At 36.3% G+C, this 24,566-nt stretch overlaps 3 protein-coding genes and 1 pseudogene across 4 annotated transcripts; 2 read left to right on the forward strand and 2 right to left on the reverse strand.

The window, feature by feature from the left end:
- Window positions 1-699: 699 nt before the first annotated feature.
- Window positions 700-8,069, forward strand: LOC125217973 (protein GIGANTEA-like). 2 transcript variants are annotated; one of them, XM_048119556.1, is made up of 15 exons: window positions 700-957; window positions 1,796-2,120; window positions 2,435-2,506; window positions 2,635-2,689; window positions 2,777-2,919; window positions 3,137-3,411; window positions 3,540-3,595; window positions 4,131-4,371; window positions 4,445-4,595; window positions 4,833-5,042; window positions 5,151-6,677; window positions 6,795-6,863; window positions 7,092-7,310; window positions 7,397-7,489; window positions 7,604-8,069. In XM_048119556.1, exons 2-15 carry the CDS (start codon window positions 2,034-2,036, stop codon window positions 7,907-7,909), a joined length of 3,504 nt encoding a protein of 1,167 aa, XP_047975513.1. In that variant the 5' UTR covers window positions 700-957; window positions 1,796-2,033; the 3' UTR covers window positions 7,910-8,069. The 2 variants fall into 2 exon arrangements, with proteins under 2 accessions (XP_047975513.1, XP_047975514.1); XM_048119557.1 differs by having other exon boundaries at window positions 2,026-2,120.
- Window positions 8,070-8,394: 325 nt separating this feature from the next.
- LOC125223577 (S-adenosylmethionine carrier 1, chloroplastic/mitochondrial-like) lies at window positions 8,395-11,471 on the reverse strand. Its single transcript, XM_048126780.1, has 12 exons — window positions 11,343-11,471; window positions 10,951-11,040; window positions 10,660-10,746; window positions 10,285-10,357; window positions 10,089-10,179; window positions 9,810-9,863; window positions 9,603-9,698; window positions 9,405-9,494; window positions 9,265-9,316; window positions 8,922-8,983; window positions 8,758-8,838; window positions 8,395-8,689 (listed from the first exon to the last, which is right to left on the reverse strand). The coding sequence occupies exons 1-12, from the start codon at window positions 11,371-11,373 to the stop codon at window positions 8,555-8,557; spliced, it is 942 nt and encodes a 313-aa protein (XP_047982737.1). The 5' UTR covers window positions 11,374-11,471; the 3' UTR covers window positions 8,395-8,554.
- A 2,175-nt stretch (window positions 11,472-13,646) lies between these two features.
- On the reverse strand, window positions 13,647-16,558 carry LOC125224096 (annotated as a pseudogene).
- Window positions 16,559-19,555: 2,997 nt separating this feature from the next.
- Window positions 19,556-21,659, forward strand: LOC125224087 (60S ribosomal protein L7-4-like). The gene is made up of 7 exons (XM_048127436.1): window positions 19,556-19,652; window positions 20,286-20,467; window positions 20,559-20,656; window positions 20,743-20,800; window positions 20,889-20,968; window positions 21,041-21,143; window positions 21,215-21,659. Exons 2-7 carry the CDS (start codon window positions 20,291-20,293, stop codon window positions 21,428-21,430), a joined length of 732 nt encoding a protein of 243 aa, XP_047983393.1. The 5' UTR covers window positions 19,556-19,652; window positions 20,286-20,290; the 3' UTR covers window positions 21,431-21,659.
- Window positions 21,660-24,566: the final 2,907 nt, after the last annotated feature.

The following is a 24,566-nucleotide window of genomic DNA, read 5'->3' on the forward strand; positions in this document are numbered from 1 at the left end:
AATTCATCATACTACAAAGTACAAACATACAATACTAAATTTTACAAAATAAAATATTATATTTAGCAAGTCTGATTTTTCTTATCGGCGCGTTATCAGTAACTGACAGTTTCGAATCCGTTTTAAAATCAAAGATTTTTAGCCATTTTTCACGATTATTTCTGATTTCCCGTGAACTCACTCAATTTTTTTCATTTCTTACGGTTCCAATCAAAACTAGCAATCAAACAGCTCATCCCGATTAGAAAATATTAGAACCATAACCAGATAACAGAACTTATAAGCCGATTTTAATCGGGCCAAAACGGTTATGACTTGCCTATTTCAAGCCGAACCGATAATTTGATTTAACCATGCATTCCGATGCCTGCTTGAAAACTGGAACTGTCATTCCGATTTCAAATTGAACCAGCTAATATGATTTAAACATGCATGCCAATGCCTACATGAAAACTGGAATTATCATTCCGATTTCAAATTAAACCGGCTAATCTGATAAAACCATGCATGTCGATGCCTGCTTGAAAACTGAAACTGTCATTCCGATTTCAAATTGAACCGGCTAATATGATTTAACCATGCATGCCGATGCCTGCTTGAAATCTAGAATTATCATTCCAATTTCAAATTGAACCGGCAATCCGATTTAACCATGCATCTCTATATATAACAAAGGCATGTGACGTGCATGCTGATTCACATCATTGCTTCATTCACATGGTCTGCCACATGGCTTAGCTGAGGCATGAGGAAAATATCATAGCCACGTATGCATATGTGAGATTCTAGTTAAAGATCTCTTTCTCTCTCTCTCTAACCTCTGCTTTCTCTCTCTAATCTCTCTCCACCCAAAATTCTACCCTCGAAAATCTTCTCAATTTAACCACTCTGGAACTGCAGCTTCCTCTCACAATACACGAATCAATTCGTTGGAATCCTCCATAGCTCTGAATCAAGGTACGGTTTTATGATTTTACCTGGCTCTGCTTTAATTAATTGTGTTGGTGATGTGTGATTTACCTTTTTTGTGGATTTAGCTGTAGAAAATGCTGTGATTTAAGCTCGCTGAGAGGATTAGGTCTCGATGATTGAGAATATTATCAAACTTTGCTTCAGAACTGATTGACACAGATTTGCTTCTGAAAATGGTGATTTATTTTTTAGGAATAGGAGAATAAATCGAGGAGTTGTACTGAGATTTGGAAAATGTAGTACTAATTTTTAGAGGATTGGAGAAATTGTTTCTCTGCTTAACAGATGTTGTGTTTAGTTGCTGGAGATTTGATTGAGTTGGTAAGAATATTTGCTTCTTAATTAGAAAGAAATTAATTTACAGAACGCACATGTATGATTTACGTGTGAATCCTCATCATAATTGAAGTTATTTGGGGTTTTAGAAATTTAATTAATGCTAGTACTATATGACAAAGACAATCATTTTCCTTGATATGGTGTTTTTAGGGTAAATAGTGATCTCTTCATAAATGTGAAACTTTTGAGTTTTAGTATGTATGTATTATAATTGGTAAGCTGGTAAATATTAAAAAGAAGAAATGCTCGATTAATCTGTAAATCACCCTCCCTTTTAAAAATGTTATCTCTATACAAAACCAAAGAGTAAGGTAGTGCAATGGTGCTTGCTTTCTAAGTCCTGGTTGATGAAATTTACGTTCTTCTTCTTAAGGTGCCAAAGTTTGACTAATTGGGTGAAGTTGGCTATGCGCTGGTGATAGTTGCTTGACCCCCTCATAATAAAGTGTTTAATTCAAACTTCTATGATTTTGTGGTCTTGCAGGGCACTCTGTACACTCAGATTATTTCGTGTGCAAGCTTGCATGCTGTATATTTCATCCAATATTTGACTCTAAACTTGGAGCTCTGTTGCATCCATAGTCAATGTTTGGACGAGCTATTACTTTTAATTTGGATTCGTAAAATGCTGAATTATAGTCTATTGATCCTGGATTGGTAGAAGCTTTTATGGAAATTGTAGCTTTACTCACTGCTTGCACCTTGCTTAAATAGATAGGATTATGGCAACATCAAATGAGAAGTGGATCGACAATTTGCAGTTCTCTTCATTATTTTGGCCGCCTCCGCAAGATGTAGAACAAAGAAAGGTGTATTTACAGCTTAAATAATTGCTGCTCTACAAATTGTTTCCATAAGAGCATCAACTGTCTCTGATAATAGATGTTTATTATAAGCTGCAGTCTTTCATTTTCCTTCTCTTTCTAGGATATAGTACTAATTAATGCTTCAAACCCTTTTCGGTAACAAATATTTTCACTATTTACTGTATAATATTTTTAAAAAAAATTACCATATAATTTTACAACTGTTGATCTTGTATTCGTAGCACTTGCTTCTAAAGTTAGTGAATTTTCTCCATTCAGATACTAACATTCTATGTGAATTATGAACTTTGTTGTAGGCTCAAACCACTGCATATGTTGAATATTTCGGGCAGTTCACCTCAGAACAATTTGCTGATGATATAGCAGAGGTATTTTCTTTTCCCTGTGACTTTTTATCGCTATCCAAAGGGCAAAATCTTTTTTTTGTCTTACAGTTTGTTTGTTCGTTAAAGCAAAATGTTTACAGTTTTTTTTTAAAACAATGCTTGTTTTGCAGTTAATCCGTAGCCGGTATCCATCCAAGGAGAACAGGCTTTTTGACGATGTTCTTGGTATTTTTCATATATAATGGTTAAATTGTTATATAAAATTCAGGCTGCTTCCTGATCCACTCTAACTTGTATTTTCCTTCTTTCCAGCAACTTTTGTTCTTCACCATCCAGAGCATGGCCATGCTGTTCTACTTCCTATTATTTCATGTATTATCGATAGCACACTTGAATATGACAGAAGTGGTCCACCATTTGCTTCTTTCATTTCCCTGTTTTGCCCAAACAGTGAGGTACTCAGAGACTACCAAGTTACTGCCTGTTGTCACTCTGAATTTGCTTAGATTTCATTTTATGTACTCATGTATTTTGTGTGCTCTCTCTCCACTATCAGCTATTTCTATTACTCCGTATATTATATCCTGAAGGCATTGATTCTTTTTAATGTTCGAACTGATTTTAGTTACTCAAAAAGATCCTTGACAATGATTATATCATCTTTAATTGCAGAATGAGTATTCGGAGCAGTGGGCCCTTGCATGCGGGGAGATACTAAGAATTTTGACACACTATAACAGACCAATTTACAAGTTGGAACGCCACGAAAATTTATCCGATAGAAGTAGCAGCGGAGATCATGCTTCAACTAGCAAGTCAATAGATGGAGAACCTTCTTCTTCACCTCCCTCACTGGCTGAGAGGAAACCTCTGAGGCCACTGTCTCCCTGGATTACTGATATTTTGCTTGCCACGCCCCTTGGTATAAGGAGTGATTATTTTCGATGGTAAGTAGTGACATGAATAGACTGTTGTTGCATGCATGATCATGTAGCTCATTTCATTATGCATCTTCCATTGAATTAAATCCTACGTATATACATGCATGTCTGACCCTTTTCAACATATTTTGTAGGTGTGGAGGTGTTATGGGAAAATATGCCGCTGGAGAGCTGAAACCGCCTATAACTGGTCAGTTGAATTTTCATCAACAAGTCGTTAAATGTTTTATCCTTATCCGTAAAAAGAACCATAGAATAAGTTACTCTTGTTGCCAGAAATTCTGTTGCTTTTCATTATAATAGCTTGAATGCTTGACCACAGTCACTTATGAGTTGCTTAATAGAATTGGTAAGTTTGGGACTTTCCAAAAATCATTTGGAAAAGGGGTTTATTACTATTTAGTAAAATATGCTAGCTGTAGTATCAATATGATATTGCTGTTTGGCAGATCGCATAAGTCTGTTATATATCAGTGATGGGCATGGCCATGCAGAACATCAATGGAAAATAATTTCCGTTTTTATTTTCATATTTAACCAAATTGCAAATTTTATGCTTTTGCAACCAAATCTTAACTGCTCTTCATTGTCCTGTTCACTTTATACTTCTCCATCAACAGCTATCTGACTTTTGACTTAAAACTATGTGGCTTGTATTGCTGAGGTTGCGGCAGCACTGAAGCGTGGTTATTTTCTGACTATATTTATTACCATTATAATCTCAGCTACTTCTCGTGGATCTGGGAAGCATCCCCAGCTTATGCCATCAACTCCGAGGTGGGCTGTTGCTAATGGTGCTGGAGTTATACTTAGTGTCTGTGACGAGGAAGTTTCTCGCTATGAAACTGCTACCTTGACTGCAGCTGCTGTTCCTGCACTTCTGCTTCCACCTCCAACAACACCTACAGATGAACATCTAGTCGCTGGTCTGCCAGCGCTTGAGCCCTATGCACGTCTTTTTCACAGGTTAGTTTCTGTAATTGTGTTTCAGAAGATACAAGGATTCTATAATGAGGTTACTTTTCCTTTCTGCTCTTAGATATTATGCAATTGCTAGTCCAAGTGCCACCCAAAGGCTGCTTCTTGGACTTCTAGAGGCTCCGCCCTCCTGGGCTCCAGATGCTCTTGACGCTGCTGTACAACTAGTGGAACTTCTTCGAGCCGCAGAAGACTATGCCACAGGCATGAGGGTATATTTTACTCACTCTTCTTTTTTTCTCCCTCTCTTATAAATTTTCAACAATCAATCGAAAATTCTAGGGGAAATGAATGAAGTTGCAGCCCAAAGAATCTAAGAAATAAAGTTTGAAAGATTTCTTATTGACTAATTTGAATATAGATATGTTGGGACTTAAAAAGTTAATAAACAAAGATATGTCTCTGATTTAACTACATGAAAATTCTAATTGTTTCCTATCATGATCCAGCTCCCTAGGAATTGGATGCACTTGCATTTTCTGCGAGCAATTGGGATTGCAATGTCTATGCGAGCTGGAATTGCTGCAGATTCTGCAGCTGCCTTACTTTTCCGAATACTTTCTCAACCAGCTTTACTTTTCCCCCCACTGAGACAAGTTGATGGTATTGAATTCCCGCACCAGCCTCTAGGTGGTTATATTTCATCTGAAAGAAAGCAGGTAACTCATCTGCTAAAGGATCAGAACTCAGAAGTACTGCACACTTTAAATAATTTTGTTTGTGAAATCATTCATTCATTTTAACCAGTATCTGCATATTATTTTCAGCAACTTGAATTGACTGCAGCAGAAGCAACAGTAGAAGCTACTGCCCAAGGGATTGCATCTATGCTTTGTGCACATGGTCCAGAGGTTGAATGGCGAATTTGTACGATATGGGAAGCTGCTTATGGTTTGATACCTTTAAGTTCTTCTGCAGTTGATCTTCCAGATATCATAGTCGCAACACCGCTGCAGCCTCCGATACTATCATGGAATTTGTACATTCCTCTTCTTAAAGTACTCGAATATCTTCCTCGTGGAAGCCCATCTGAAACCTGTCTTATGAAAATATTTGTTGCTACTGTTGAAGCAATTCTACAGAGGACATTCCCACCTGAGTCCTCTAGAGAACAAACTAGGAAAACCAGATATATATTTGGGTCTGCATCCAAGAATCTTGCTGTGGCTGAGCTTCGCACAATGGTCCACTCATTATTCTTAGAGTCGTGTGCTTCTGTAGAGCTTGCCTCCCGCCTTCTTTTTGTTGTTTTAACTGTGTGTGTCAGCCATGAAGCGCATCCCAACAGTAGCAAGCGCCCCAAAGGTGAAAAATCTCATCCCGAACATGTCGGTGAAGACGGATGGAAGGAGAGAGAATCGGAAAATAATAAACAGTGCAAGAAACAGGGCCCTGTAGCTGCATTTGATTCTTATGTCATTGCTGCTGTCTGTGCCTTGTCATGTGAACTCCAGTTCTTCCCTTTGATCTCTAAAGGAAGTAGTCTTTTAGGTGCTAGAAATGGTTCTGACGTTGCTAAGCCTGCAAAACTGAATGACCTGTCCAGTCAGTTGCAGAGTGGTATTGATTCAGCTGTTGATCACACTCGCAGAATATTAGCAATTCTAGAGGCCCTTTTTTCTTTGAAACCGTCTTCGATTGGCACTTCATGGAGTTACAGTTCAAATGAAATAGTGGCTGCTGCTATGGTTGCAGCTCATGTTTCTGATTTGTTTAGACGCTCAAAAGCATGCATGCGTGCTCTTTCCACCCTGGTGAGATGCAAGTGGGATAGTGAAATTCACTCTAGGGCGTCTTCCCTCTTCAATTTGATTGATATTCACAGCAAAGTTGTTGCGTCTATAGTCAACAAAGCAGAGCCATTAGAGGCTCACCTACTCCATGCGCCATCGCTGAAGGAAATATCTTCATGTTTTCATGGAAAAAAGCTTGCAAATTGCGGTAGCTGTCGCCACTCAGAACCAGGACATCCATCTTCATCCCCGTGTGAAGACTTGCCCCGTTCTGAAGATTTGGTTAATCATAGGAAGGTTGATTCTGGCGAAGCTGGAAGATGTACAATGGGCAAAGGAATTGCGGATTTCCCTATGGATGCTTCAGATTTGGCCAACTTCTTGACTATGGACAGGCATATAGGATTTAATTGCAACGGCAATGTTCTTCTGAGGTCTGTCCTTGCTGAAAAGCAAGAACTGTGTTTTTCAGTTGTTTCATTGCTTTGGCACAAATTGATTGTATCACCCGAGACACAACCAAGTGCTGAGAGCACGTCTGCCCAGCAAGGATGGAGACAGGTATAAATTGCATTTTTCATTGCCTTTCCCTTGTTGTGTATTTTTTTCAATCGTTCTTTGTAGGCTAAATTGTAAGCCTAATACGGTGTTTATATGATTCCATTAAAAAAATTACAGGTGGTGGCTGCACTCTGCAATGTAGTATCGGCATCACCAGCAAAAGCTGCAACAGCCGTTGTCCTTCAGGTCCCGATTTTGTTTTGCTTGAATTTTTCTCTCAATTTATAAGTGAAATCCGCATCCCCTTAAGAAGCTGCATGTATATGCATGTAAATCCCATATATTAGTCGAGTTTCCCCAAAGTATCGCTATTATAGCGCAACGAAACTGAGTTTCAATGCGTGTTGTATTTATTTTATCAATTTCATACCATCTGTTTAGTCACTTTCCTGGGTGGTGTTATTTATTTGTCAGGCGGAAAGGGAATTGAAACCATGGATCGCTAAAGATGATGATCTTGGGCAAAAAATGTGGAGAGTCAACCAGAGAATCGTGAAAGTGATTGTCGAGTTAATGAGGAACCATGAGGCAGCCGAGTCGCTAGTAATTCTTGCTAGCGCATCAGACGTCCTCCTCCGTGCCACAGACGGGATGCTTGTTGATGGAGAAGCATGCACTTTACCTCAGCTGGAGGTAAATTTTCCTTAGACGGGAATTCCCATCTCCAAGTAAATTAGTCTGTTTATGTATCACTCGCTCATCTCTCGAATATCGAACAGCTTCTGGAAGTAACGGCGAGAGCAGTTCAAGCCGTGCTTGAATGGGGAGAATCAGGATTAGCAGTTGCAGATGGCCTCTCAAACCTGTTGAAGGTACTCAAAACTCGGCCTCATGTCGAATGCATAAATGCGATTTTATTAAAACAGACGCGCACTAGAAGGTGTTTCTACGCTTGTTTCTGATCACAGCCTGGTGTTATTTAACAGTGTCGCCTCTCAGCCACCGTTCGCTGCGTCTCTCACCCGAGCGCTCATGTCCGGGCGCTGAGCACCTCAGTTCTCCGTGCAATCCTACACAACGGGTCGGTGAAACCAAAGAGCAAACTACCGGACGTGAACATAATCCACAATCCGCGGTATCAGCAGTACTTGAACAAGATAGGCACCATTGACTGGCAAGCTGACATTGAGAAGTGCTTGACGTGGGAAGCGCACAGCCGGCTTGCAACGGGGCTGCCCATCGAGTTTGTGGGGTCGGCTGCGAAGGAGTTAGGGTGTGCTATATCTGTGTGAAAGTAGTTTTAAACATTTGATGCTTGTTTGAGCTAAAGAAACACTATGACTGAGATTGAAATTAGATATTGCTATTCACCCTTCTTGTAATAATTTTTCTAGACTACGCCCATGTATGTATAATATATTTATATTAATTGTAGTATTATTGTATGGATAACTCTGTCGCTTGCGTGTGTTTTATAACTAAAATCAAACCAACAAATTGATTTAAGTATGAAATTTTTTTGAACAATTTGCTGTATAATTTAATTTCATGTTATATTCTCATCATTTAATACTGTGATAAGTATTTTACCATGTCAATTGTGTTTTATACACATTTAATATTGGTCAATTACACCTTTTTCTTGTTGCAAATCAATATATAGAGAATTTAAAATTTCTGAAACTGTGTTGGTTAGTTTAGGATTTTGAATGTGATATGGTTCATGAAAAGGAAAAAACGAATTCTAAACCACGAATTAATACTCTTTAACTAACAATAAGCAAGAATGAGTGTCTCAGAGATTTAATATGAGTCAATATCATAATATTCCTAAACACCAAAAATGTCGAATTTATTTTCCAAAATTTCTGCAACACAACAGACTTACGGTTGAATATAGTAGGCCAACTTAAAAAACACAGCAATCGAGCTCGTTTTCATGCCAGCTTCAGACTATCGCGTTCCTTCTCTCCAGGTGAGCGCTTGTGGGCGAGCAGCTGCTTCGTCTTCTCAAGAACTCCAAAGAATATAGAACCACCAATGCCTATCCACAGCACTCTAGGCCCAATGCCCTGCAGCACGACACGTGAGAAATGAGGCATGATCAGTGGAGCACATGAGGACGTAGAATGCCACTAACCCTGAAAAAGGCAGAGCTCCCTTCTTCTCGTATAATGGTATCAACACAGTGAAATATACCATCATACTGCTTCGCTGATCCCTGCAAGTTTCATGGAGAAAGATTCGTAAAAATCTTGATGGATTCACAAGTCTGGAAGTTTGTGAACAGCATGCTAATCACACCTGTATCATTAACCTGGTTTTCACCATGTCGAGTGGAGTAGTGACGGCCCCAGTGATTGCGCCTGTCAAATTTTATGCAAGTTGAAATAACCTTTTTTCATGCAACACGAGTCACAAACGAGATAAATCTCGAACTAAAGGTACAACGTTTTTGTGAGATTCAGCCACAAATGTGCTTAAATCTCACTCAGGCCGAGCTCATTACTTACATAAACCTCTCTTTAGAGTGTAGATCGATTGGTCAGTGATGATCGACAGACTACTACTGAGCATCAGCTACTGCTAGAATCGAAGTACACTGAAAATGCGAAGCAGGTAAAAAGTTGAAGGATCGTTCATTTACCTGCAAAGGCACCAATGATTGCATTTTCAGGACCATTGAGATCCCTCCTTGCCTGCAGCATAAGCAATTATAGAAGCTTTAAAACTGTTTAAGCACGGAAAATACACCGATGATTTTTTAATTTCACTATTTCAACTTACAGCCAATTTGTACCCAATTCGAAGCTGCTCATAAATGCAGAACTGAATTGCATCAAAAGGAAGATCGCGCAATAGAAAGGACCCATATCCCTGAAGAAAACGAGACAGTTCCAAGAAATATGGCATAAAACAAGAGGACATTTTACGAGAAAACAAAACAGTTGATAGATTTTTTACTATATATGTTGTAACAAATACCGCAAAAAGGCCTCTAAAACCCTCCTTAGCTACTATAACGCGAACAGCCTCTGGTGCTGAAGCGAATTGACCAGTCTGAATTCTCTGTTTAATAACCTGATGAAGATTATTTTTATCAGATGATATCCCATTTTGCACATGAAAATATGTCCCACCTCGTGTGTGTGCATGCGAGCATAAGTGAACAACATTAGTAGACAAACTTGCCTCAGTAGGAACCCGAACAATAGAAGAAGCAGCTCCTCCAATTGCGCCTGCAGCCTGGACAGAATATAAACATATTAGCATAATAAAAAGTGATTTAAACCGACTGAAAAAGTTACAATTTCATTTTGAACAAAAACTTTCTTATGAGAACATATTGAACAAGAATAAGTTATGCAGCAGTTGGAGCAGATCAAACAATCTCGAGCATTTTAATATTATTATGCAATGAAAGGAGTTGCAGGAGGTGCTTTCTCCATCATGCTTTTGAGATATAATTACCAGGTGTGCTACGGCAGACAAGTTCTGAGGAAAAATGTCGAGCAACTTCTGCTTTGTAGGTTCATATACGCCAATGAACAGTGCTGATGCCCTGTTAATGATCGTGGTTCATGTACAGTTAGTGAAGGAACAAAGAGCAGGCAACAAAAGTAACAAATTTACAGATTAAATTTTGAATGATCAAGTTCTGACTTACGGTATAACACCAGCCAGATTTCCAGCCAATCCCGAGTAGAGGCCCTTCAAAACAATTTCACCCCCACCACGAACTGCCTAAACAGGAATCCATGCACGAGATCCGATAAGCAAGTAATTCTAAAAATCACAATTGCAGAGTACCGAAATCAGAGCATAGATACGCATGCTTCCAATAACACTTAAAAGACTGAAACAGTTTTAGTTTGCTTCAGCAGCTCTCAAAGTGGAAAGGCAGTGTGGAAACCTTCATTAGAAAAAAGACTACGTAGTAGAGAACATGAGAGACCCAAAAGGAAACTGGGGTGCTCATATCTACGAACAAATCTATACAACTTCTTACATACATATACGTGCAGAATCTGAATAAAACAACCTGCTTGCAGTCGTGTTTTTATCGTATCAACCGGATACAAAACAGCTTCCACCACAGTACCAGCAGCAGCTCCTGCTACGGCACTATCTGCGAAGTCCCATTAAATAAAATGTTGAAACTTCATAAATGTGAGGATTTATAGGGATTTATCTCACTATCCAACAAAACGGTTAGTCTCAAATAGACACAATGCATCAATCCGGATACGACAAAATAACTAGATCGGGCATGTACAGCTTCAAAATCAATAGCACAAATTCTACCACGGAAATAAAACAACCATATAAGTACCATATAGCATGCCCAAAAAGTCGAAAGAATTGTTCTGTTTGCTGCTCACAGCTGCAACATTCGTATATTCCGAAGAACTCAAAGCATTTCCTGCAAAATACAGTTCATTCAAACCAAAATTAATGTCCATAGCCAATGAGTTTTCTACAAAATTAAGAATTAACCTTCAAATCATCATAATATCAATATATTCAAGAAAAAGCTAGCAATACTGAAACATAGAGCATTCACACAGCTTTGAACACTTTAAATCAAAATATACTTCGATCAAACAGCATAACCGATTAATGGATAATCTACAAAGTTCAATTAGGTTTTCAATTATTCCCGTAGTTATATTGCTAAAAAAATGAAACTTTAAATCAAAATATACTTGGATCAAACAGCATTACCTAGTGATTCAGTGTTTGCATTCCTCGACATTTCTTAGCTGCATTAAAATGCCCAAAAACAGCTATACGAAGAAATAGAGAATTCAAACGATAGCTTTGAATTATTAGAACTGGGAAAAAATGGAATGCCGAAACAAAAATAAAAGAATTTAAGTCGATAATTTTGTCAAAACAAATTACGGAGTATTTTACAATTTTGATCCAAAAAATTGTGTTTATGATAATTTCGAGTAGTTAGCATTAATCAAGGGGCTTTACTCTTTTTTTTTTTCAAAATAATCTTTTGATATTATGACAAAGTACGTAAAAAATACAGAATTTAACGAAACTACATTTTAAAAATATTTGTATATATTGATTTTTATTTTTAAACTAACAAAAATAGTTTCAAAATTATACTACTAATTAATTTATTAGATTTATATTACTACTACTTTTTAATTGTAATTATTAAAAGTTAGTTCGGTTTACGAAATTAATGTAATATCCTATTAAAATACATTAATTTTGTAATTTTGCAGCACATATTATATAATTGTTTCCTTTTTCTTTTAAGAAATAAAATACTACTCCCTCCGTCGCCTATTAAGAGTCATACTTTGACCGGGCACGAGTTTTAAGAAATGTAAAATAAAATTGGTTGAAAAAGTTAGTAGAATGTGTGACCCACTTTTTTATATTGGTTTTATAATAAAATGTAAGTGAAGTGAGTTAGTGGAATGTAAGACCTACTTACCATTTATGGTAAAAAATGAAGTGTGACTCTTAATTGGGGACGGACCGAAATGGAAAAGTGTGACTCTTAATTGGGGACGGAGGGAGTAGTATTTTGGAACCAAATTACATTAGCACACTGATCGTTTTCTTAATACTGGAACTAAATTTGGATTTTGGACTATAAAGTTGCTCTTCATCCACTTGTCCATCAACACACCCTCCTTCAATCCCTTCAATTACTCAAGAAACAACACCTTCAGCCGATCGTTCAATTCCAACATATCCGACGGAACCTCGATGTTCGAAACAAGGCGGGGCACAAGGTCAAACCCCTCATCGTTCAATTTCATCCCCCACAACTACACTATTGTCGCCAGAGTCTCGCACCATTGCTCGTAATCGAGTGTAGCGAAGATAGAATTTGACATGATGAGATTCGATCTCTGCGGCTGCAATTTCAGTTTCTGAACTACGGCATCGGTGTCAGCCCGTTTGACGGCCCGCTGACGCTCGGGGCGTAGTTGAAAGATGAAATTGGGCTGGGCTGGGGCGTCCCCCGGTGGGCATCTCCACTGTTGCTGTTGCTGGTGAGGGCGGCGGAAGAGGGGCTCCTGGGCGGTTGACGAAGGGTAATGGCGGCCGTTGGATTTGTACATGATTATGGGATGAATGCATGTTGGGAAGAACATGGCTCACTCGTCGAGAGAGCGACAGAAAAAGAGAGAGAGGATGTGGTGACTTGCTATGGATTGGAGATGAGAGGACGAGATGGAGGAGCAGTGTGTTAGCGTTGCAATTCAAGAGCTCGGTGAAGAGTGCAATCGAAAACATGAGCTGCGTGAGAATAAAGTCGTCAACCTTTGTAGCCATGTCGACGTCGACACACACCTTTTTCTCTCTCTCTCGCTCTCACCCAATAACAATACACATGCCCTTTTTGTGATCTATCACCCCTATGTCCCTCTCTTCTCCTTTTTTTTCATATCACAAATATAACACTCACCCCTTTTCTCTCTCTCTCACCCAATAAAAATAAACATGCCGTTTTTTTTATCTATCACCCCTTCGTCCCTCTCTTCTCCTTTTAATAATTAATTTAATTAGGCATTTTGTTCTTGATTTATATTATGAGTGCAATTAGATGAATGTATAAAAAACTAAAAAGTAAGAAGAAAAAGAAGATAAAAGAAAAAAGAAGGAAGGAGAAACATAAACCAAGGACAAAAAAAGAAAGAAGAAATAAAGATAAACTACTAAAAAGAAAGAAATAAATAATGAAAAAAGAAAGAAGAGAAAATAAAGAAGAAATAAGAAAGGAAGAAAAAATAATCACATGTTTGGTACTATTTAATGAAATTTCTAAAAATATCCTCCATAACAAAGAAATCACATGTTTGGTACCTGGGGTTATTTTTGTCACAGGGTACCAAAAACGATATAAAATAAAAATCAGGTATCATTTACGTGCGAAAGTGAAACATCAGGTAACAGCACACATCTCTCTCTCTCCCTCCCTCCCAATAACAGCACACATGCCGTTTTTTGATCTATCACCCCTCTGTCCCTCTCTTCTCCTTTTCTAAAATAAATTAAAAGAGAGAAAAAAATTTATACGACTTAATAAATGGTGCAAGTTTTGTCCAAGTGTATCAGTGAATAGCACCAAACTAATGGTATCTTCCATTTCAAGGCATGACTAGGTTTTCAAATGACACAGTGGGGCTCTAACTCACATTTCTGGGATTCATCATCCACAAAGATGAAGGACAACAGATATAAATTCATTCTCAAAGCATCGAGCACGTGATACGTCGAACGTTAAGGGAAACCGAGCTATCAAAGGGGAACAGATCCATAGAATACTAACTCTGCAGGACCGGTCATGTAGATGTGATTGTCGCTCTCTCTCCACTCAATGTCAAGTGGCCCTCCAGGCAAATCGACAGTGCATCTCTGCGAGGAAGAAAGATGGCAAGTTTAGGTTTGATGTTGGGATATTATGTAATGTGCGGTGTTGGATACGAGTTGTAGACTTACCCTATCTGCACGACCCTCCAGAACTGCAGCAACAACGACTGCACAAGCTCCTGTTCCACAGGCTAGCGTTGCGCCTGGAGCAGCAAGCATATTAAGTCAAGTGTGAAAGATTGGAAAGGCTATGGATTTTGAATTGTAGATGCCACAGACAGTTTGGAAAGCTAAGTAAGTGTATCTATTGATGATGCATGCGTAGAAGAGGAAAACCAACCTGCCCCACGTTCCCAGATGTGCATTTTAAGGTGAGTTGGGGAGAAGACTTGAACAAATTCTGCAATATGACAAAGATGATAGTAATATGAAGAAGATGATCAGCCTCCTTTTCCGTAACCTAGTTCACAAATCGATTGTTCTATTTCTTCAAAGTAGAAACCAGGTTAAGAAAGAGACTTGCAAATATCAAAGTTATCATCGACTTCACTGCATGCCTCAGAGAATGATGATTAACATTACAGTGTAGCAAAAAAAAATACACATTGGAGATTAGCACATCCAACATTCATTTCCTATTCGGTTTATAATGAGTTCTTCTCACTATTCTCATTTCGATCTCTTTGGAGTGACATTGACAGGCATAGCACAAGTACAATTAAAAGATAGTGTGCATAAACATGAAATAGCAAATTCAATTATATAGTGCCAGTTCAATTTGATTAATACCTGTGTTTGTTCTGGCAGGGAACACTGCATGATGTTCAAATTTTGGACCGATTTCAGCCAAGTTTAGTTCATCGACTTGCAAATCCTGAGTCCAATAACGAAATAAGCAGATTAATTCAATGAATATTCCATACAAGGAGAGAAGAGTTATAAATTAGGCATACATTGCACGATTCTGTACCAAAAGTAACAGTGTGGATTTCCCATGCTAACACAAGTAACATTCCAAATCAACCCATCTACATCCAACTTTGCCTTAACAGCAGCCTCATCTTTGTTTGCAGTTAACTTAGTAGGAACATCTGAAGCCTTCAGAATTGGCTGTCCCATATCAACTCTAACCTGAAAATGACACCAAATGCTCAACAATATCTCATTATCCTAAAAAGGCAACAATAGAGATGCATAGATACATGGGTAAAAAACAGGTCATAAGCAATCGACAGGATGGGACACATGCCAAAGTTATAATGGATTACCACCCACAAAGCCTATATTTTATTCCACGTACGAGACTCTGGAAGTACCTTTCCATCTTCCTGTATCTCAGGTACGATGAGACCTGCACCAGTATGCACATTGAAGCTGCAACACCAATTAAGAGATGAGTGGTTTTGCCTGCAATATCAACAAAGTGGGGATACTAGAGAAAGGATGCACCTTTTATTCCCGTGAAAATTTTCAAGCTCAGCTATGAATCTGGCAAAGCAACGGACTCCATTACCACACACCTGCGACAACAGAAACAGAAATCAGCCTCAGCCACGCAAGAACCAATCTATTGAAACAAGTCAAATCATGATTTCACAATCTATCTATGATCTGTCATTTTAGGACAACACAAAAAAAATAATAAAAAATAGCTTTCTGATGATCATTAGAAGCGTTATGGTAACTAGAAGACTGTCATTCATTAAAAATCTTTCTGATACGCATAATCGAAAGGGGTGTACGACTTTATTCCAGTGGTACCCAAGCATGAAAATAATACTATGATTCAAACAGGAACACAAATACCATCAGAATTAAAGATCCTCATCGTATAATCTGTGGCATTAATGCCTGGCAATGCAAATATCACTCCATCAGCGCCAATGCCGAAGTTTCTATCACACATTGCTCGGGCGTGATTTTCGGTTCCTCAGAATCTCGATTATCAACCTAATCAAGTGAAACTTAAGCACATAATAAGCATCAATCCAAACAATTACTCACATCATCAGTTATGCTATCGTGAACATGTGTAGCAAGCATATGAGCAATGTTCCTTTTTTAAAAAATTGTGTTTATCAAAGCTGATATAGGTTTCAGTAGCTTCAAATTAAGCAGGATTTGTACCAGAAAAAAGTATCCACTAATGATTGTTTTCAATAGAGAGAAAATTGTGCGTCGAGCTCGGAAACTGCAATTTGGCAGGTGGAACAATACCAATATAAAGTCATTGCCGAGTCCGTGGTACTTGACGAAATGAAGGATTCTGCTCTCCTTGTGATCGAGAAAAGACGCCTTCGCCGGAGCCTGAGTGATCATGGAAGAGAAGACGCGGAGATTAGATTTGCGGGACGGCGGATGAATTGACGAAGAGGAGAAACAGAGAGATGAAGAAGACGCTGGTAAATGAGAGCGGCGTTTGACGGCGATCAGCGGCAATCGCCATTGTCGTCGGCGAATTTGGAGGAAGATTGACGACTGCGGGGAGAAAGGAGTCAATGTGAGGACTGTTTAAAAAATTTAATTCATTACGAAGTATTAAAATTAAATTCAATTTTCGGGTATCGGGTAACCTGATATCCGGAAATTCAGGAACTGTAATACCCGAATTCATACCCGATGATTTTTTGGGTTTCAAGCATCCATTATCTAATTTTTTGGGTTTCCGGTTTTGATATCAAACGCTCAATATCCATATTGTCCGCACTTGTCAAACCAACTCTTATTGGCCCTAATCTTGGTACAAACCATACTCAATTTTCATGTTGACTAGTATCACCCCCGTGCGTTGCACGACTCATTGAAATTTCTTCACACAAAATTGGAAATGCCAATTTACTTTAAACAAATGAAATGATAAAAGTAAAATTATAGAGAATTTATAAATCACATCTAAAATTTTATAGAGTTTATAGATCACATTAATTAAAAATAAAAAAACAAAAGAGCTTCCCATATTGTCTTGTTGGTTATTTTAAATAATGTTAAAAATAAAATATTATATTTATAATTTTATATTTGAACTGGTCATCAATCTCATTAATTACTGATCAATAAACATTCAATAATTCTATTAATTGAGAATCGATTAACAATAGATCGTTAATCATCTATTACTAAAATATAATGGATTAGGATGCAACTAAAAAATGAAATTTTCAATAAAAAATATGAATTCCCAAAATCGCCTATGCTCATGTAGCTCTACCCACCCGCTTTTCTCCGTTCATCATCTCCAACACTTTCATTGTCATGCGTCGACCCCATCTTTTCAAATAATAAAAACGAAAACAACAAATATTAGTAACAAAATATAGTCACACGAAAAGAGTGTGCAAAGTAAACAAATTGTTTTTTCCAAAAAATTCAGTGAAGCAATAGAAGGTAATAAGTGACGTACAAGCAAACAAAGATAGGAGTATATTTATAGCCATGGATTTAAATTGTATCCACATATTATTTATTTGTAACGGCTTTAATGTTAAATAGTGCAACGAATAATAATTGTTAAGGAAAATAAAAATAATTAGTAATTAAATAAAATTAATATCATTAAATCTTAAAAGTTTTATAACATTGATTCATGATTCACGATTTAAGCATGAATGATGATCTATATCAAAATTTATTACTACGTGTTTATTAACAGTGATAATTTGATTGGTCCAAAATGGAAGATAATCTAATTATTTTGCTACACTAATATGCGGTTACTATATTTTGTGGCCATGAAATCTATTCATACAATAAAAGAATTAGATGCAAAATTAAGATGATTTAATAATTTCTTTACATAAAAAATTATAGTAATTTATAGGAGAACCATTTCTCCACATAATTTTTTGGCAACAAAATCGATTGATAATAATAATAGGTAAAAAAAGAATTGTTATAGCTAAGACATAAGATATTAAAACAAAACTAACAAAAAATAAAATTTAAATATGAACTAACATAACGTAAAACAATTGTTGAAGATAGAAGATTGAGTCTCTGTTTTGTGAGTGAGAGAGAAGATAGGGGGAAGAACGTAGCTTCTTTTATTCAATGAACTCTAATCTTTACAATATGTGAATATGGAGAATACAAGTAACTACCACACTAGAGCTACAAAACTAACTCTTATACTAACTCAAAAATCAAGTGCAAGAGGCTGCACCGAGTCAGTTACAACCAACCTAACAAACTAGATTCCACATAGCTCCTATCTTGATCTCATGTGTCGCATCTCCATCATAACACTCCATGAACCCCCTTAGATCCATAATAGCATTCCATGCATCCGTTCACAGCTGTGCATGGTCATATGCATCCGTTCACAGCCTCTATAATATCACAATATGAATCTTGTAATAATCAAACAAAAAGAGTAAATAAATAGATGAATATAAATATACTACTTTTGGTAAAAGAGCAAGAACCCTAAAGAATTTTTTATGCAAGCAATGAGGAAGTGAGTAAGTGAGTAAAAAGAATGCAAATAACACGCACTATTTATAGACAAAAAAATAAAGAAATGTCTAGACATTAACCAATTAGCAGCCATAAATTTATTAGTGGTTAATATTGCAATTTATCAGTGGTTAAAATTTTGAATTCAAAATTGAATTTCAATGGTTACGCATAATGCAGCGGTTTCTGCAATAGTTTTATGAACACCTAAATATTGTAATCATATACTAATAATGTAATTGATTAGGTGTGCAGCGGTTTCTCATAATGCAACGGTTAATTCATGGGATTTCTCATTATGCAACGGTTACTGAATTTATGGGGTTTATAATGTCAATGCAAATATCCAACTTTACACCCTACATTTGTTAATATTTAAATTTGTACCCAAAATTCATAAAAATTCAAAATAAGGTTAAAACTCGCCTTTTATATATGTATAGATTTTGGAAAAGATTTATAGCATGATTTTATATTAAACTTGGTGAAAAAATATTCAATTGTAGGCATATGTGAACCACATTGAGTTTGGCTACAAGGAGCACGCAAAACAATGGTTTATGTTAGAATGTGAGCCATTTGTAGCTGCCAAGTGCCAAAAGCAGGTTCTTAGACGTCTCTACTCGGTCGAAATAGAACCCCAACCTTATATGAGCTTCTCGTTAGGTTGTAGAGCCCACCATATCACCGTATTAGTACATTCCTCGGTTGTTCTAATGAGGCATTAGCTTTCAGTAATGGAAAATTTAGGTAGTATTATTATAAAAGTCTTTGTTTTATAGAACAGAGGGAGTAAAAAAGCAAAGAGGATCTCCTAATCCACTCTTCCTATTCCAACCCTACTCCACCTTTCACAATGCAATAAAATAATCCACCATCACTTGTTAAAATTGGTCATAATTATAATATTATTTTATTATATTGTGAGATGTGAAATATGGTTAGAGTAGGAAGAGTGGATTAGGAGATCAATTGAATAAAAAAGAGTCAAAAACACATAATTTTGAGCGGTATTATAATTAGTCGAAATTCAACTAAAACAACCCATAAAACATAGGAGTAGTATAAATAATCGCTTGGGCTTAAATGAGTGACCCAAATTAATTGGGCCTCGCTCGACTAAGAAATAAAAAGGAAAAAAGAAATTAGGGGAATATATAAAGGGGAAAACAAAAGAACCCTAATTTTCATTCATCCATCCATCACCAGCAGCGCCGCTCCATCATCATCAAGGTTAGCTTCCTCTCCTTCCTTCTGCTACTTCTTTTTACTTCCTTTAGGTCTTATTCTGTGTTTTCAGCGACGATTGAAGTGAGGTTTTTTTTTATTGCAGTTTCGAATTACTAGTTTGCATTTCTTTCTGGAATAATGACTGCACAATAAGTTAATATATGGATCAATATGCTTATTCGAAATGACTTATGATTATGCCCTTTGTTTCTTCATTAAATTTTGAAGCTCAATCCAAATTCATGTTTGCTGGAATGCTAATAAAGATGTATGTGCAATTTTTTGAATCATAAATGTAGCGGAATAGCACTAAAATGTTAAAAGGTTGGGTCTTTTTGAGTTTGTTGATATCTGTGATTGTCTATTACAAAATGGAGAAAATTGAAATGGCTTTCTTCTATGGCCTGATCTATCTATTGCTTTATTTTATTGATAATGTATTGGCAGCTGATATCCAATAGAAATAAAGAAATTATATAGTATTAGGGACTCATGTTTGCAAAAATTGCTTATGGTGTTAGTTTAATTTTGAATGGATTTTGCTAGTTGCAATTTTTGGGTTGCGTATTTGAAGAGAAGGGTTTATAATTCGTAGGAGTAATGAGCTTAGTTTTTTTGTATGTTATTTTGGTGTAGGTAGGATGGCCGAAAAGGGAGGACAAATCGTTCCGGAGTCTGTTTTGAAGAAACAGAAGAGAGCCGAGGAATGGGCCTTGGTTAAAAAGCAGGAGGCTGCAGCACTCAAGGAAAAGAAGTCTGCAAACAGGAAGCTGATATACAACAGGGCTAAGGACTATGCCAAGGAATACGCTGCACAGGTTTGTTATTAGAGACTTTTGCTATCTGCTGTGGGTTATGTTACTGTTTGGTTTTGCTTACTTAACTTTGTGTTGTTTGTTGGTGACTCAGGAAAGGGAGCTCATTCAGCTGAAACGTGAGGCTAGGTTGAAGGGAGGATTCTATGTGAACCCTGAAGCCAAGTTGCTGTTCATCATTCGTATTCGTGGGTACGACCATTTGGTTATGTAGACTGATACGATTATTTTTTATTTATGTTGTCTAACTTAGATGTCTTTCTGTCTTGATCCCTCAGTATTAATGCCATGCACCCCACGACGAAGAAAATTTTGCAGCTGTTGCGTCTTCGCCAGGTGATTAGATAGATACTGTTTTCATGAAACTCAATTATGATCTTATTTCATGCTATAACTCTAATTCACGTTCTAACTTTTGGTGCAGATTTTCAATGGAGTGTTCCTAAAAGTTAACAAGGCAACAGTGAACATGTTGCACAGGGTTGAACCCTATGTGACTTTCGGGTATGCTTCTAAATACTAATGCCTCACTCGCAACAAGTTTGCCGACAACTTAGAATGCTCTCTCGCTTTCAGGTACCCGAACTTGAAGAGTGTGAAAGAACTGATATACAAGAGGGGTTTCGGCAAGGTGAACAAGCAGCGCATTGCCTTGACAGACAACTCTATCATTGAGCAGGTTAGTTTATTCCGTTCACTACTTATCCACATTCTTTTAGTATTTTCTCTGATGCCCATCTTGCATTCCAGACCCTTGGCAAACACGGAATCATCTGCATCGAAGATCTTATCCACGAGATCTTGACTGTCGGACCCCACTTTAAGGAAGCCAACAACTTCCTCTGGCCGTTCCAACTTTCCGCACCCCTGGGTGGTCTGCAGAGGAAGAGGAATCACTATGTTGAAGGAGGAGATGCTGGAAACCGCGAAGACTATATCAACGAGCTCATCAGAAGGATGAACTAGGTTTTTTCGACTCTAGCATTTTTGGGCATTTTGAGGCTGTTCTTTGTTGCTGTAGGATCGACAAGTCCTTTTTGTTCTCTGCTCTCAAGTTAGTTACTTTCTGCGTTCTGATTCACTACATCAAGCTTGTTCTTTTAGACACTTTTATGTTTGAATTTACATGAGAGATAATCTATGGCTTGTTTTCATAGCCACCTAATTGAAGTCTATGAGACATCTTTTCCTTTTATTTATAAATTGCATTTTACTGTTGGAGGTTTTTTCTTAGATTCACACTCAACGAACCAAAGATCATTAGTAAATTCAAAGATTTTTCAAAATTTTGTTTTACCTCATAAAAATTGTAATGTTTTATTCCAGTAAATCACGAATTGATTAATTTTGGTCATTTTCAAACAAAATTCCAATGATTGGTAGTCAAATTTAAAAAAATTGAAATTGTTTCATGATATTTTTCCCCGAGCAAGTGCAATATAGTTATGCACGCACCCGTTAAAATTTTGATAATGTGGGCAATGAAACGACTTGCAATTATTCCATGGACGGCCTGCCATTTGGAGACGAAGAGAAGCTCTATGCCAACTGGCAATGGTTCAAGTTCGAGAGAGAAAACGAGCTCAATCCTTGACTCTAGAAATCCGGGTGGAACAAGAACCATCATTGAGAAAGAAAAAAAAAGGATGGAGGGCTGTCTCGAATGAACTCCTCTCCTTCCTCATTCAACATGCTGAGGAGGTGTTCATCAAGATGACAGTCATCACAATCCAAATAAGTCGGCTATTGTTGGAACGGAGACGAGAAGGGGTTCTCAGTAGCTGACCCGTGCAAAAAAACCCCTTCCGCAGTTCTTATTTTTTTGCATGAAATGTGGTAGTTTTTTATCCTAATCACTTCTTTGTTGTAAGTTTCTATTGAACTCTTCAAAGTTGATTCAGTCTGAGATTCGAAGGTCATTTGATGTTTTGAGCATGTTCAACATAGAAAATTTATTGTCTTGAAATTTCGGAATAAGTTTAGAATATATAGCCCTCATGAAAACAATTTTTTGCATCTAAACTTGATCTGATGTGGTTGATGATGATGTTTGGGTTGTTTATGTTTGAAAAAAAATTGATAACATGTTTATTTGTTTGGTATGCACGTTTATGCTGGCTTGGATTGTGGAATCCACAATTGACTTTGAAATAATTTTGTTAAAAAATTTACACTCTTTTTATTTTGTAACTTGGATCTTACTGCATCTGAATGTGATGTGACACTAGAATATCTTGGCTCAAAGCAGAATCTTATAAAAAATGAAAATGAAATAAGAAAAGTTATCTGGTATTGTTTGGAGCTTGAAGTTGTCTTTACTCAAATCCAACTAGAAAAAAAGAAAAAAAAAATTCTTTAAGCTCAATCAAGGGTCTTCTCTACCAACAAAAGAGGGTAAAAATAAACAAAATGGGATAATAGCTATTGAAAAATTACAAAATTTATTTAAATTTTAGTAGTAAGCCATAATATGTTTGAAAACTGAATTTCATATCCTGAAGTTTTAATTTTTTTCAATTGTCTCATTTATGTATAAAGCAATGTCTTATAAGATGTGCAAAATTAAACAATGGTGTTATTTTTTCTTTTCCTTTTTAATTATACAACATTGTTTTGACAATTGAAAATAATTAAAATTACGTAAGTTAATATTCTATTTTTAAACTTGACAGACAAGAATTTGACTTAATTTTATAGTAATTAAGATGAATACTATTCTTAAGAAAAAACTAGACACCTTAGAATCCAATGTACTGGAGTATCTTTTTGTAAACAAAAAGTCATTATGTTAATCTAAATGATTTCTATAAAAAAATTATTATATTTAAATTTGTTTGAATTACTCACAAGGGACACAGGCATAATGTTACCTAACTTTTTGTTGTCTTCATGTCTCCTTAAATTATATAAATCCAAATTTAGTGGATTGTTTTATTAAGAAAGTTGGCAAATGAACTATATATAAAACTAGAATCATAGGCTAAATTAAGTAGGTTGGGGGCTCCATGAATCAAAAACCAATTATATTAGAAATCAAAAGCTAGTATTAATTTTAGTGTAGCTACTAATATGACTTTCTGCTAAAGGATGTTTTTTTTTTCTCATTATTTTCATATACTTTATTGCATGGCCACTTCCACTTATGTTGAAATTTCCCCTTTTTCATGGTGTTGTTGAAAGTTATATGCATTGTGGATTATTGATGAAGATTTTTCACAAGATTTTGTTTGGGCTTAAATTTATTTTGGTTTTCATTATGCTAACGTATAATACTAGTTAAATAGAGCGTAACACTAGTGGCACTCAACATAATTCTAATTTACATTTTTAGTTAACATAATGTAGCAAATATGTCCAAAGGTATTGCTTAAATGTAACTCAATAACGAAAGATCATGTGTGATATTTTTTCATTTTGAAGATCAAGGTGATAATTTCGTGGAATTAAGTATTTTTTATCCATATATTTGTTTACAAAGTACTGTTAACATTATGTTCATAATTATTACTTCGATATTTGTAAATTTATTGATTATTTTTCAATAATGAAAATCAATAAATTTACAATTATATCGTCGGTGACTGAACACGCCACCGGGTAATCTTAATTTGATCTCGGACATTAACCATTCTATATTTCTATCACTAAACCAACACACACGAGATCAATTTTGATATCTCTATTTGTCTTGTAAATAAGTTAGGATTTCAAATTCAGATTTTAAGTTATACTATATGAAATCTATAAAGGTTAGGTTGGTTTTATCTATAAATGTTACACAAAACATTAGTATTTTCAATATGATTAGAAATTTAGAACTGATGCACATTTAATCCCTAGAAATCTTGAATTAACAAGATAAATATTACTCCTATCTAACTTCAATATCAAGGAAAGATTTTAAGCTTTTTAATTAGAAAAAAAAATATTGTCAGATGAAATCTTAATGAATTAGTATGAGATTTTCATAGTTGTATGGATTGAGTGAGATCGAAACTCATGTCTACAACGATATAAATGCCATTAATTTACATAGCTTAAACGTACCAATAATTGAATTGATAGATCTGAATGATATTGAAGATTATGGAGTACCTAGAAT

This window comes from Salvia hispanica, chromosome 4 (genome assembly GCF_023119035.1).
Source record: "Salvia hispanica cultivar TCC Black 2014 chromosome 4, UniMelb_Shisp_WGS_1.0, whole genome shotgun sequence".
Lineage (NCBI taxonomy): Eukaryota > Viridiplantae > Streptophyta > Magnoliopsida > Lamiales > Lamiaceae > Salvia > Salvia hispanica.

Coding starts and splice junctions, on each gene's coding strand:
- LOC125224087 (XM_048127436.1), top strand. CDS start 20,291: ATGGCCGAAAAGGGAGGACAAATCGTTCCGGAGTCTGTTTTGAAGAAA. Junction 20,657..20,742: donor TTCATCATTCGTATTCGTGG/GTACGACCATTT, acceptor TTGATCCCTCAG/TATTAATGCCATGCACCCCA. Junction 21,144..21,214: donor ACAACTCTATCATTGAGCAG/GTTAGTTTATTC, acceptor CTTGCATTCCAG/ACCCTTGGCAAACACGGAAT.
- LOC125223577 (XM_048126780.1), bottom strand. CDS start 11,373: ATGTCGAGGAATGCAAACACTGAATCACTAG. Junction 10,747..10,950: donor CTTTTTGGGCATGCTATATG/GTACTTATATGG, acceptor GGGACTTCGCAG/ATAGTGCCGTAGCAGGAGCT. Junction 10,180..10,284: donor AATCTGGCTGGTGTTATACC/GTAAGTCAGAAC, acceptor GATCATTAACAG/GGCATCAGCACTGTTCATTG.
- LOC125217973 (XM_048119556.1), top strand. CDS start 2,034: ATGGCAACATCAAATGAGAAGTGGATCGACAATTTGCAGTTCTCTTCA. Junction 2,690..2,776: donor GCTTTTTGACGATGTTCTTG/GTATTTTTCATA, acceptor CCTTCTTTCCAG/CAACTTTTGTTCTTCACCAT. Junction 7,490..7,603: donor GCCTCTCAAACCTGTTGAAG/GTACTCAAAACT, acceptor GTTATTTAACAG/TGTCGCCTCTCAGCCACCGT.